The sequence below is a fragment of the Vidua chalybeata genome, chromosome 2, assembly GCF_026979565.1.
Source record: "Vidua chalybeata isolate OUT-0048 chromosome 2, bVidCha1 merged haplotype, whole genome shotgun sequence".
Taxonomy (NCBI): domain Eukaryota; kingdom Metazoa; phylum Chordata; class Aves; order Passeriformes; family Viduidae; genus Vidua; species Vidua chalybeata.
In genome coordinates, this window is record NC_071531.1 from 70175958 (window position 1) to 70189170 (window position 13213).

General features: G+C 47.1%; 1 protein-coding gene across 1 annotated transcript; it reads right to left on the reverse strand.

Moving 5' to 3' along the window:
• Positions 1 to 3729: 3729 nt before the first annotated feature.
• Positions 3730 to 7703, reverse strand: NHLH2 (nescient helix-loop-helix 2). Its single transcript, XM_053935270.1, has 2 exons — positions 7250 to 7703; positions 3730 to 5317 (listed from the first exon to the last, which is right to left on the reverse strand). The coding sequence occupies exon 2, from the start codon at positions 5295 to 5297 to the stop codon at positions 4863 to 4865; it is 435 nt and encodes a 144-aa protein (XP_053791245.1). The 5' UTR covers positions 5298 to 5317; positions 7250 to 7703; the 3' UTR covers positions 3730 to 4862.
• Positions 7704 to 13213: the final 5510 nt, after the last annotated feature.

The following is a 13213-nucleotide window of genomic DNA, read 5'->3' on the forward strand; positions in this document are numbered from 1 at the left end:
GTGGCTGCTGCATGGTTTTGGGTGGGGTTGTGGGCTGGGGTGACTCGTGTTTTCCAGCTCTTATCGGCATCAGTATGATGTTCTGCTTTTCTTTTCTGTCGTACGGCATCCCGCTCCCCTCCCCTTCCTCCCCTCCCTCTGCCGGCTCCCAGAGGAGGCGACAGACGGTCCTGTAATTTGGTTCCATTCGCTCGACTGGAGCAACACCTGCCCCCCTCTCTGGGGACAGGAGGGTCTCATCCCAAACCGTGCAAGGAGCCAAAGATGAATCTGAAGCTCACATGCAAATAGAGCTCAGGATAAAACAACATGGCCATTCTGGGAAGGAAAGACAAAATCCGCCACCAGGGGAAGAGGCAGGAAAAACGAAATCGGCTCTGAAGAAATAAATAAGAAGCGCCAGGAGATTGCCTTTTCCTTTTGGGTCGGTTGCTATTGTGGTTATTGATCTGTCCCACCCTGGAGAATAAAGTGAGAGTACTGAAAAATAATGGCTGATATTAGAACACATTTATTCACCCTAAAAGAACTGGGTTAATTGGGTTACAGGATGGCTAGATGGATAGATATGCGAAGAGATAGATAGAATGTCTCTGCTATTTCTTCACAGCTATATAATGGAAAAGATCCATTTCTTTGTTGAGTTTCATATATAACATCCTCTTCAGCTCCCCACCCCCCATCTCTTCTCAAACACACACACATTCCCTTTGCTAGAAATACAGCAAAGTTATCAAATCACATCCAAGACCCTCGGAATTTATCTGCTGTAAGTATCCGTGGTCATATCCTACCTAGCTCAAACACTTTTTAACACAAACAATAAGACATGACTTTGTGGTTGGAGAGTAATGTGATCCTGAATGCACAGTACCATGCACTTTGCTGACAGTGATGGTCTATGCCTAGAAATTCTTCCTTTTGTATGTGCATATGTAATAGCAGCATAAATTCAAGTATATATTTTGGAATATTTTGTGCTCGAGATCTTTTAATCTCTTAGGAAACTGTATGATACTGAGATACAGTTCCCCCTTAGCTGTACAGTCCTGTCAAAACCATTATGTTTATTTGGAGGAGTTACTTTTGGCTTGCTGTCTGTCCTCGTTTGCTGTATCAGGGTCAGGATCTGTTCCCAGGGTTCAGATGAATGCATTAGCCGCCCTGCTTCCTAATGATACCATGTGAGTGTGTATTGCACCATGTCCCTGTGAGTCCATATAGGCCTGAAAATGTGTCTTAATAGGTGTTATAACCCAATGTTAGCATACATTGAATATCCCTTGTACTGGGATATCCTAGGTTTATTTATTAGAACTACTTGCTCTCTGTGAATGCTGAAGGTTTCCATTCAATGTTTTATATATTTTATATAATGTTTTAAATATTTTATATGTTGTATTCAGTTCAGGCCTAAAGTCCCTCTTTTAGAGTCAGCTAAAGGTCCAGAGGTAGTGCTCTGCCTTCTCTGTCTTTGAGTGCACTTTCTTTCGTGGTTTGTAGGATGAGCTCCTCTTCAGTTGTGAAATAAAGGTATCTGAATGTGGCTAAAATACCAGGAAATATTAACTGTGTCTCTTCCCTTCCAGTTTTTGTAATGGCTGAGTGTGATATAAACTTCCATTCAGCAGTTCCAACCCCATTCCTCCTATAGTATTGTCATTCAAGGTCATTCATTCATTTATTGCTGAGAAAACATAGACATAGGCAAACTTTGATTATATAATTAGACTTTATTGCTATCTAACCCAGACTTGCAATGAGATGGAGTTAAATTTGTTTACCCATTCTTCATAAATCCAGACTTCTGAGCACTTAGTCATGTAGCCTTGTTTTTTGCATGGGCCTTGTAGCTTGTGCATACTACTCAGCTCCTTAAGAATAAAATAAAAAAAAAAAAGGTGTGTAATGTGGGAGCAAAACCTACATTCTGTTTTCAACACTCATCAACTGCTAGATGATAATGAGCTTCCTAGGAAAGATAGAAGTAGTTGGGGTGATGTTATGGTGGGGACAGGATTTAAACAAGTTGTTGAGTGTATGAAAGTGAGATAGGACTTGTAGGAAAAAGCAATTTCTTCCATCAGATAAAACTTGTGAAGAAAAGCACATCTCTTCAGGTCAAGTGCCCTTGACCCTTTTGCAGGTTAAACTTGAGATCTGGCCCTTTGGATACCACCAAAAGCAAAGCCCTTGCTGCTCTGTGTCTGAGTGCAGTCAGGCTCTCTGTTGTCTCAGGGATGGTAAGAATGGAATAGCCCACAGATTTTCTGACTTCCTTTCCACACATCTCCACACTGTGCTCTTCTTTGCTCACAACACAGCAGCCTTTCTGGCTTATCACTTGGGCACAGGATCACGTGGCTGGGAACCTGAGACCCAAGCATTATCTCAGCCTGTGCCTCTGACATGTGTGCGACACCCCCAGAAGGGGAAGTGAGATCAGGGGGAATGTGGGGTTGACACCTACAACTGCCAGTGACTGCAGCCATCATACTTTATAGTCAGGTGTTGCAGAGCACTCTCTTCCCCTAAAACATGCATTCCCAATGGTCAAGAAGGAAATAATAGGTTTATCTTTTTATTAACTAAGTCCTCCCAAGGCTAGTAGCATGAAGGCTTTTTGGATGGCAGGATTTATAATATCACTCAGGCAATTACATCAAACTCCACACAACGCCCTGATACTGAACCTAAGAAACAAACCTGTCCCAAAGGAAGCCAACTCCAAAGTTGGTGGAGTTATTTCAGCCCTGAAATGCAGGATTTGAAAGCTGTGCATTGAACTACCAAACCAGTGTGTGCTCCCCTGGGACATGGCAAGCATGTATTTGTAGGAAATGGAATTAACAGTCTCTCTGACAGATTTTCTGCATGGAGTTTTTCAGCTGGTCAAGACCACACTTAATTAAATCGCTGTGCAAAGTGTCAGCCATAAAAATGGGGTAGAGGGGAGGGTTTTATCTCTCCAGCAAGTAAGAATGGATGATGCAGCCACCAGAGTCAATGACAGTATTCAAATTATAGGTAAAATTAACTCCTTGTGGAAAACTAGGAAAGGGTTTAATAAATGAGACCGTCTCACATTACTCAGGTAATAACCTGTCTGCCATTGAGTCTGTATCTGTTCCATGTTTCAAATGACAAGATTTGGCAATTGAAGCCTTGTATGAAAGATTATAGTTGAGGTTTTCTAAAGCAGGGAAAGGGCACAAGATTTTTCCTTGGTTTCAGTAGAATAAGACCTGGCCAGAGAGGGATCAAAGCTGAATTTAAACAAGAGAAAGAAAACCCAGTGCACTCAGGCAGGACACAACACATACATTTGGGTGGCAAAGCCAGACATTTCAAAGAGTGAGGTAGCAAAACAGGTGCTTGCAAGTATCAGATTGGATTGTACAGCTTGAACTTTGGAACATGTGACCAGATGCCAGTCATGATGAGACTGGGAGAAAGTGACAGCAGGGGTTCTGTGTCTCCTTTGCATTTGGGCAGGACAGCCAGCTGAGAGCAGCTGCAGCTGGGGAGCTGTGGTGGAGGGACTGCAGTCCGAGTCTCCTTAGGAAGAGGCAGGTAACCTGTTGAAGCTTCCCACACATTGGAGAAGCCTTTGCAATCCTTATTCATAAGGACATCTCATATGTCTGTCTTACAGAAGGACCAACAGGGAAAAATAATTAGGAAAAAACAAGTTTTATTTGATACTTTTATTTATATGCAAAACAGCTCACCATTCATGAGAGATATGAAAAACGCATCAGATAGAAACCAGATTTATCTATTTTCACTACAAAATATTGCATTATATAAAGCAACATAGACACACAAAAAAACCCTGAAAAAGACTAAAATCTTTGGATAGCAGATGTGTTTTTTTTTCTTTTTCTCTTTTGTCCCTAAAATGCGCTTCTTGTTTTAAGAGATTCACAGCAAAGAACATGAAACATTTTCAGGTTATAGAATTTTTTTGGTTGTCACAAAGGAAAGCAGTTCTGGATTTACTTTTCTTTCTTTTTTTTTTCTTTTTTTTTTAGGAAAAAATGTCCTTTCCTAAAAATATACCACACACATACACACCCACGCTCACTCCCACACACATGCATGTGTACACACACACACATATATACCCACAAAGGAACTACTTCCCTTATAAACGATTTGCAAAGAACTTTTCAGACGCAACTATAGATCAGAATAACAACAAGTTTTTAAAAAAACCTCTCCTAGTTAAGTGCTAGTGGTTGTTGATCCCACACAAGGAAAGAAAGAGAAAAGGTCAAGAACAAATGCCTTGATATATATAAAATATACTTATAAACAGGGAGGGAGGGGAGGTTTGTGGTACACAAGTGCAATATAATTGGAGGGAAAAATAAATTAAAAAGAAAATAAAATGAACACTGTATTGATCCCAACAAACACTCATAAAGTCAAACATAATATTCCACAGGAGAAAGTGTAAACACCCGACTATAGAAACCAATTGGCACGAAGTATCCAAAGTAAAATTGCCACCACTCTGAAAAATAAATAAATCTTGAAAAAAATAAATTGTCAACTCCTTCTACCATAAATAAAAAATAGTTATTTTTAACTGCACCCATGGGTCACACGTTTAAGGTCACAAGTAGATGTTTTTGGATATATATAAAGGAGCACTTGACAGCCTGAAGAGACAATCCGGTTTTACACTTCTCTTCGAAAAGCGGGCTCTCAACCGGGCGGGAGCCCTCCGGGGGGTGGGGAGCACAAGCAGCAGGGACCCCCCGCCCCACCGCCCGCCCGGGGAAGGCGCTGCCCGCCGCGACCGGACCCGGGGCGATGGGACTGGGAGTCCCGGGGCTCCGGGCGTCCGTCGGGTGCTACACGTCCAGCACGTGGTTGAGATAGGAGATGTAGCAGATGGCGAGGCGCAGGATCTCGATCTTGGAGAGCTTCTTGTCGGGGGGCAGGGTGGGCAGCAGCTTGCGCAGCTCGGCGAAGGCCAGGTTGAAGGCCTCCACGCGGATCCGCTCACGCGTGGCGTGGGCCGAGCGGTACTTGGCCGTGGCGCGGCGCCGCCGGCGCTTCTCCTCCCGGCTCAGCGGCGGCGGGTGCAGCCCGGGCCGGCCCCCGCCGCGGCCCTCCCCGCCGCCGCCGCCGCCGCCCCGGCCCTCGCCGCCGCCGCCCTCGGCGGGCTCCGGGTCGGAGACGCAGCAGCTGAGCGCCTGGGCATCCGCGCCGCCCAGGGACTCCGGGTCGGAGGGCGCCGAGGAGGGGTGGTCGGAGTCGGCAGCTTGATCCGGGCTAAGCATCATCTTGGAGGGGGCGGAGGAGCCTTCCCGAGACAGAGAAGCAGAGAGAGCGGGTCAGGGCCCCGACCCCGGGATACAGAGGCAAGGCGGGGAGCAGGGACACGGGCAGGACACGAGGGACATGCCGGTCCCCGCGCCCTGCCACTGGCACCGGTACCGCCCGACCGGGGCGGGGGGAGAACCGGGTCACGAGTTGCGGCTCCTTCAGGGAGTACTAATGAGAGCAATATCGGGGATAAACGATACCCCGTCATTTAACCATCCCTTCTCTAGCGTTTGACGGCAGCTTCAGCGGGATATACTTCCTGCCGTTATTCCCTGCGCTTCCTTGGGTGTTGAAACAGGCCCAGAGAGCAATAGAAGATTTTTTTTTCAAGCAAGCTAATATCCAGTGTTTCAATAATATGGTGATTCCCCGCCCCCCTCCCCGTCCAGGCCCCGAGTTTTAATATTGTCCTTTCTAGCCTGCCAGTTTTTGCTTAACTGTTTCTCTTTCGGAAACGCTCTATGGGATCCAGGCTACAGACATGATACTTTTAAATAGACAGCTCAAGGCTCCACAAATATAACAAGGCCAGTGGGGAGATTTATTTCCCTGATCCCTACGGGATCCGATGTATCTGCTAGGCTCTCCCCTCCGCTCTTTTCTCTGTGCTACTTCTTTTTTTTTTCTTTTTCTTTCTTTCCTGTCCTGCTGCTAATCGTGCAGACAGAGATTTGCTAGCGATCAATTGGGAATGTTTGGAGAGTTTCCGTTTCCTAAGCGTCGGATTCAAAAAGAAACAAAACCTCAAAGCAGAGGCCGAACTTCTCCATCCCTTTAAATTTTCCCTCCTCTCCCCTCCCTGCGCGAAAAGGGGGGGAGGCTAAATAAATAAATAAATAAATGCGGACGTGCCTTTCAAAAGAAAATTGAATCGTATCTTCTTGCGGCCTCACAGAGCACCATCTGTCATGTAGACAGCAATACAAATCCGAGCGCGTCCGTGGACATGCCGGCATGTAATAAAACAATACATCAGGCAACTAGTGAATAACCTTGGACGCAAATGTATGTGTGTGCGTGCGTGCGTGTGTGCAGCTGGGGTGTTGAGCGAGGTGGGGAGGGAGCCCAGTGGAGGAGAGAACATCGCATCCCCCGAATTAAGATTGCAAAGTATTTCCATATAAAGTTTCCAGGGAAAGTCCCACTCGGGCCTCAGACCCGGTTGGAAAAAATAAACTATTGTTATTATTATTGTTGTTAACAATAATAATAATATTAATAACAGCCACATGGGCAGGAGGAATTCTTCCCAGGCAGGGCTAGAGCCAAGCCGCCCCCCAACGGGGCGAGACGCGAGGCACGCGTGGCGGGGCAGAGGGGCTCCGCCGGGGGCCGAGGCTCAGCGCTCCCCGGGGTGCGCAGGGAGCCAGGACTGGGGAGTGGGAGAGAAGAGCTCTTCCTTCTCTGGGAAAGGGCCGTCTCTTGCCAGGGTCGTCGGAAACGCTTCCTCTTCGATTTTTAATAAGGAGCGTTAATCAGGCCCACAAGGCAGGGATAGGGGAAAAAAAAAAAAACAAAAAACATTAGCGCGCAAGGTAGGTATCAGTGGTCTCGTGGGGCAAAAAGATACAGAGGAAAGGTTTAAAATCACCTTTCAACTGGCATCCAAGCGAGGGGGCTTATGCAAAAAGCACACTAGAGAGGCAGGATTTGCAGGGCGATTGTACGAAAACGGGCGATTAAAGCGGTGGTTCCTGAAGAAAGTTGCTCGGAGGTTTCTCTACTGGTGTGTGTTGAATTTTTCGCTTTGATTTGGATTTATCTGTATTGTAGGGTTTGGCGAGCTGATCCGGAAAGAGGGTCTTTCCCCCCACCCCCCTATTTTAAAAAAATTATTATTATCATTATTACAGTAGACCCATGCTCCCGGCTACCTGCAAAAGGGAAAGATATTGTTAAGGCTGCTTACCTCAGTGGAGTCGTTTGGATAGCCTCTCTCTCCAGGTCCCCTCGCCCCCTCGGCGATTCCTTTACAGTTCAAATGACCCTTCGGGAGCGGAGCATGGAAAAATTAAAAAATCAAAATCAAATAAAATTAATTACGAGCGAAAAAGTGTCCTGCTCGAATAGGGAAAGGCAGATCTCATCCCTCGCCGCGGCCTCCAGCGCTCCAGAGATGGGAGACGTTATACTGTCGTGCTTGTTCGCGGAGTATAAATAACAACTTAAGTTACTTACGATGCATCAGGGGAGAAAAAGCGTTTCCCCATCAAAGTCCTCCTCCGCCCGCTTGTCTGGGGCAGCGGCTTGAGCGCACCGGCGGCTTCGGCCGGTCGGTTTTAGAGGAGGAAAGTGCCCTCTCCCCCGCTTTTCTTCCTCCTCTTCCCCGACTGCGATAAATAACAAAAGGGATGCGGCGACAGCACCAGCACCGTCCGGGATTATTCCCTCTCTCCCGCCCCCTCAGCCTCTCCTTCCCTGCGGCAGCCCCGCCGCTCCCGGGCCGGGCCGGTCGCGGGGCCCGGGGCGCGGAGCCCGGAGCCCGGCGCGGCGCTGCCGGCTTTGTTCCGCCGCGGCCCGGCGCCCAGGCACGCCGGAGGTCGGGGTAACAATGCGTCGCTCCCTCCTTTCTTCTCTATTCTTTTTTTTTTTTTTTTGGGGGGGGGGGTGGTGGGGGTTGTAACGTGAGGTTTTGTTAATTCACCGGTCCGGCGGAGAGGGGCAGGAGCGGGGGAGACGCCGTCGGAAAATGAATGTTTGGTTTAGTTCTTCTTCTGGTCCTTCAAGAACTGGCGAGGGGAGAAAAAAAAGGATAAACGAAACCCCCATCCGTCCCTGAGCTTCCTAACTCCTCCTGCATTTTTCGAGTGAAAAATAAAGGAAAATATACGAACGCTGAAAAAGAAAAACAAAACGAAATAAACGAAAATCTCGGCGCGGGTTCGGAGCGGCTGTGAGAGATAACGGCGGTGCAGGACAAGGTACGCTCACATGCATAAAAAGAAAGTGCAGTTCCTCCTCCCACCCCTCCCGGAGTGGCAAAGAAGCCAAGGAGGGGTGCGGAAGGTGGTAGGGGCGAGACAGACAGACGGAGCAGAGATGCGTGTGGCTCCACTTCTGGTACCAAAGGGTTTCGCCTAGAGATGGTTGGAAGAGATAAAGGCTTGGAGAAAAGGGGGCGGCATTTTTTCCCTCTTAAATTGGTATTTAATGGGAAAGCCTATTGGACAGAAACCTGGACACGAGTCACTTAATTGGACTTGACATCTGTCACAGTGTGGGAGTTTTCACAGCCCAAATATTTTCAGCAGATCAGATTCTCGCTGAATCTGTGCCACAAATTATAACAGTTGAGAGCAGCCCATGATATAAACCCTAGCCTCTGGATATACAGTCTCTAGCCATGCTCACTCCCACTGCCGTCGTCTCCCCCCGCCGAAATATTGGATACCCACTGATCTAGAAAAACACCGCTGGCATTTCACATGTAAGCTAATAAATAAGCTTTAAACATCAATTTGCATCATGTATACCAAGCTTGTGGAGAATTATCAGACTGGTTTCTTAGTTCATTTATTTTGGCGGTCCCCCTGCCCTGTCTCCCACCCACCCCCAATCCCAGTGCATGGCAGGCATGGACCTGTCAGAGCCAGGGGGACAGAAAGGCTCCCACACTCCCTCTGCCTCCTGCCCTCCGTGCTCCAGTGCACAGACAATGAGGCGAGGGAGTCAGCCATGAGTCTGTGGCTTTTCTGCTCTCAAGAGGCTGGAAGAAGCCAGGCCCCTTAGTGCCTGAGTTGGGGATGCCTGTGACCAAAGTGACTCCTCTTGCTGTCACCCTGCTCCATCCCCTGCCAAATGGCATTGCCTTCTCTGCTCTGATCCCCATTATCCTCCCTGCAGATCCCTTCAAATGGGTGCCATAGCCACTTTTCTGGGTGTAATAATCTTTTTCCATGGGGACTTTTCTGTGCCAGGAGCCTGTACTGGTAGGGTCCCTTTGAAGCCCCCAAAAAGGGACAGCAGGAGGGGTGGGTAAGACAGAGCAGAACTGATTCTGCTACTCACCAGCAGCTCAGTGGGTGGTTCTGGGTCCCATCAGCAAGAAGCATGGGGGAGAGGTGGCAGGAAGACACTTGCAGGGATCCCTGAGGGTCATCCATATGCAACAGGCTGGAAGAGCTCTGAAAGGGGAGAGGTTCTGCACTTGATATGATTTACAGGACCTTAACAAGAATGAGTAGCATACCTGAGTAATTTTGGGTTTTGTCTATTTATTTTTTTTAATGGTGGATACTGTTGCACAGAATACAACCCCCCTGCATGACACCTGGCCCACTAGGGAAAGAAATGCCTGAAAGTGGATCCTAATGAGCATTTCTCCCAGAGAAATTTGGGGATTTATCTCTCTTCCCCTACCCATAATAAGTCTCCAAGGCAGCAGGAGGCTATCACTTGCTCTGACCCCACAAACTGGCACTGGTTCCATGGATATCAACATGATCTCAGCAGGGCTTCTGGAGATTCTTGGCTAAGCTATCCTTGCCTGCAATGGGACATGACAGGAAGATTCAGATGCAAGTCACTGAGGCTGTGGCACATCCCCAGTCAGCCCACCTTATTGGTAACCTTCACAGGTGCTCTTTGGAGATCAGGATCTGAGCTGTTCAAGGTCACCGTGCTCCACATTCCAAGACCCAAGATCCCATTCCATCAAATGACCACAATCCCAGACTTCAATGAGAAAGCTGTGGAGGAGATCTTCTCCAGCCCTTTTTTGACTGTGGCTCAGTGCTGGAGTCTTTGGCTTGCAGTGCTCCCCAAGGTGTAAGTCTGAGGCCTCAGCCCACAGAAGCTGCAGGTGATGGAATAAGTAGCTGGCTAAGGCTGCCACAGATAACAGCCAGGAAGCTGCTAATTCATGCAAGCCACCCTGCTCTGTGCTACAGATGCTGTCATCATATGGCTTGCTTTTTGGTTTTAATTTTCAGGAAAAGACCAAACAGTTGCTTCACAATGCTGTTCAGTTATGATGGACATTTTTGACACCTCATAAAACACTGGTTACTGCCCCTGGGATTTGATTACCCCACTGCTCCACTACCAGATATGTTAAATCTAGAGGATCCCAGTTTGTCCTGGGCATGCCAGGCCTGGGGTGTCTTCCCAAACCTCTCTGCTGGGATACTGCAAATCTTCTCACATCAACTGCAAGACACAGGGTGTAGTCTGTATCTTTAGCCTTAAAAAGACGGTCAGAAATGCTGGAGCCAACAGCCTGGCTCTTCTTTAACCAAATAAAGCCCCAAAGCCCAGAAGCAAAGCCAAATTCTCACAGCAGAGAGCTCTCCTGTCTCTCACCACTCACACCTGGAGCAAGAGGCTGGTTTTGAGAGCTGAATATGCATGGAGCCAACTGGCCCAGGCATGGAAGTCACCTGAAACAATCAGAAATTGAGGGACAAAAGTGCATTTGATGGAAACTAAAAGTTCCCCTTTGATAAAGGAAGGATGACTATAGCTCCTTCTCAAGCTCTTTTTGTCTTTTCCCTAGGAAATAGCTCACAGCAAGTGGAGACCTGCATGTTGGCAATCAGTATGGTCCCGAAAGAAGCTGCATAGATGCAAAGCCACCTTATGATTTATATCCCCAAATACACACAGAGCCAGCCACAAGTCTATGCTTGGCCTCTTCACTAAGCAAGCACCTCACTGGCATCAAGACAAGCTAAGATTCTCACTAAGAGGGAATCAAAGATGCCCTCAATGGCATGAACAGCATTGATTTGGCTTCTCCATAAAAGGTGAAACTGCAACCTACAAGCTGCACCTGCTGAAGAGAAAGTGAATAGGAAGAACAGTGGCACAACAAAGGTCTCTGATCTGTACAATGGACATCTAGGGGTATTGTATTGTATTGTATTGTATTGTATTGTATTTGCCTTACTGCAGACTAAATCCAGGATAGTGAGCCTTGCAGCACAGGTGGACATGAATCTCCTGAAGGAGAATTTGGGATTTCATTTTGCCATGCTGGAGGGCTGTAAGAGAGTAATGAACATCTCTTCTTCTTTACCTGGCTTGAGATGTTGCCTGGCTGGAGGTACAGGAGAAGGGTAAGTAGTTTCCTGTGGACAGCACTGCAGCTCACACTGCTCCTTCCCAACGACCTCTTAAGTTTAAATGAGAATGAAAGGTGTCCAGAGAAAGACTCAGTATGAACAAAGCCACACCCAACCTTTGTCGAGGCCATCTCACTGAAAAGCAAGATGAGAATCATTCTATTTTGACTTCCAGGGCTTGCTGACAAGCCAAGGGCTTGCTGACAAAACCTTTTGATCTAGACTGCTCCCTAGGTAAGTCCCAACACAGAACTAATATTAGTTAATTCATTCATGATAGCTAATAAAAGTTGTCCACTCCTGTGAGACTTACAGTAAAGTGTCAGAGGCCACCAAACAGTATCAAGTCGTAGGTGGTACTGAATTTGTGACAGAGATTCACAACCCACGGTCTTTCAGGCTTCAGTGGGATCAGACTTTGGAAAGGCAAGATTCAGAAGAGGATTGTCAAAGAGGCAAGACTGAAAACAGTGCTGCCATGTGATGATGTTTTATGAAAAGAGGGCACTTTCTTGCTTGAACATCTCATATTCACGTTATACAATGATTGGAAGGTGATGTCATTTGTGAGAATAGTCTGGTTTGGTGTGTAGCCTTTGAGAGTCTAAAAGGGTGAAGCACTAACACCTGAAGTGGCTATATGTCCAAAGGACATGTCCTTCTGCCCCAGAAAAGTAGAACAATGAAAGAATCCAACTGCTCTCTCCAGCGCTGGGCGACATATTAGATATTAGGTAATAATTTTTCACTTTCAGCTTCAACAAATCTCTCAGGTCTGCCGTGGGGAGACATCAAACCCAGGATGCTGCTTTTATGGTGTTGCTTGTCAGAGCAGAGCTGCACTTCCATTACCTACATGTCCTCTGCCTGCCGAAAGGACAGCTTTCTAGGATGCTTGAGAACATCCATTCTCTTTTATAGCCTACGCCATTCACGTTGCTGGCATATGCTGCCCATTGAAATAAATGGAGCTTGTCACTCTTGGATGTGTTCCTTGGAAATGAACGGTCAAACAAATTAGAACGCTGAGCCATGAAAATCCTTGTCCTTTTGAAAAATATGTGCTGGATGTTGCTCATGGTTTCCTTAGACATTTGGGTGATATTTTTTTGTTTTTCCATTTGTCATGTTTACTTTCTCTGAGGCTGTTTTAATAACAGGTCAGGAGCTTTGAGGCTGCTGGCAGAGACAGCCTGCAACTAGGTAAGGGGAAAAAAATAGTGTCCCATGAACAGAGGTTCATGGATGGTTCATCATGAACAGAGGTTCCCAGGTCTGGATGTGAGTTCACCCTGGCTGAGGCCTGCCAGTGCTTGTGGGACAGGCAGGACCTTCAGCTGCTCCATCACAAATATGAGTGTGACTTCCCTGGGAGTGGCTGCTATGTTTAAACCAGTAGTCTCCAGCTGAGATATATGGCTTTTGGACAAAATCCTATTCTTTTTTGTCTGATTGCAGCCTTTGGCTTATGTCTTTTGGTCTCCACTCCCAGTCTTTTCCTTTGCTTGTTGGACTAGAGGAGACATGGCATTAAGATCCAGCTGCCACTGCAAAGAGCCAAGTGTGCTTATGAGGGTGGTCATGTCCCTTCACTGCCACGTTGTCTTGACCTCTTCAAAGATCATCCTTGTGATGTCAGTGAGTATTCACAGCTCTCCTGAGAGAAGGGTATTTTGAGAAATGAAGGATGATGAGGAGTTTTTAAAGGCAGAAGGGACCACTGTGAGCATCTCCCCGCAGGCTGAAGGCTACATGACTTCCCTCTTCATTTCCTTTATGAGCATTTTTCAGAAATAATACCCATTCATGGT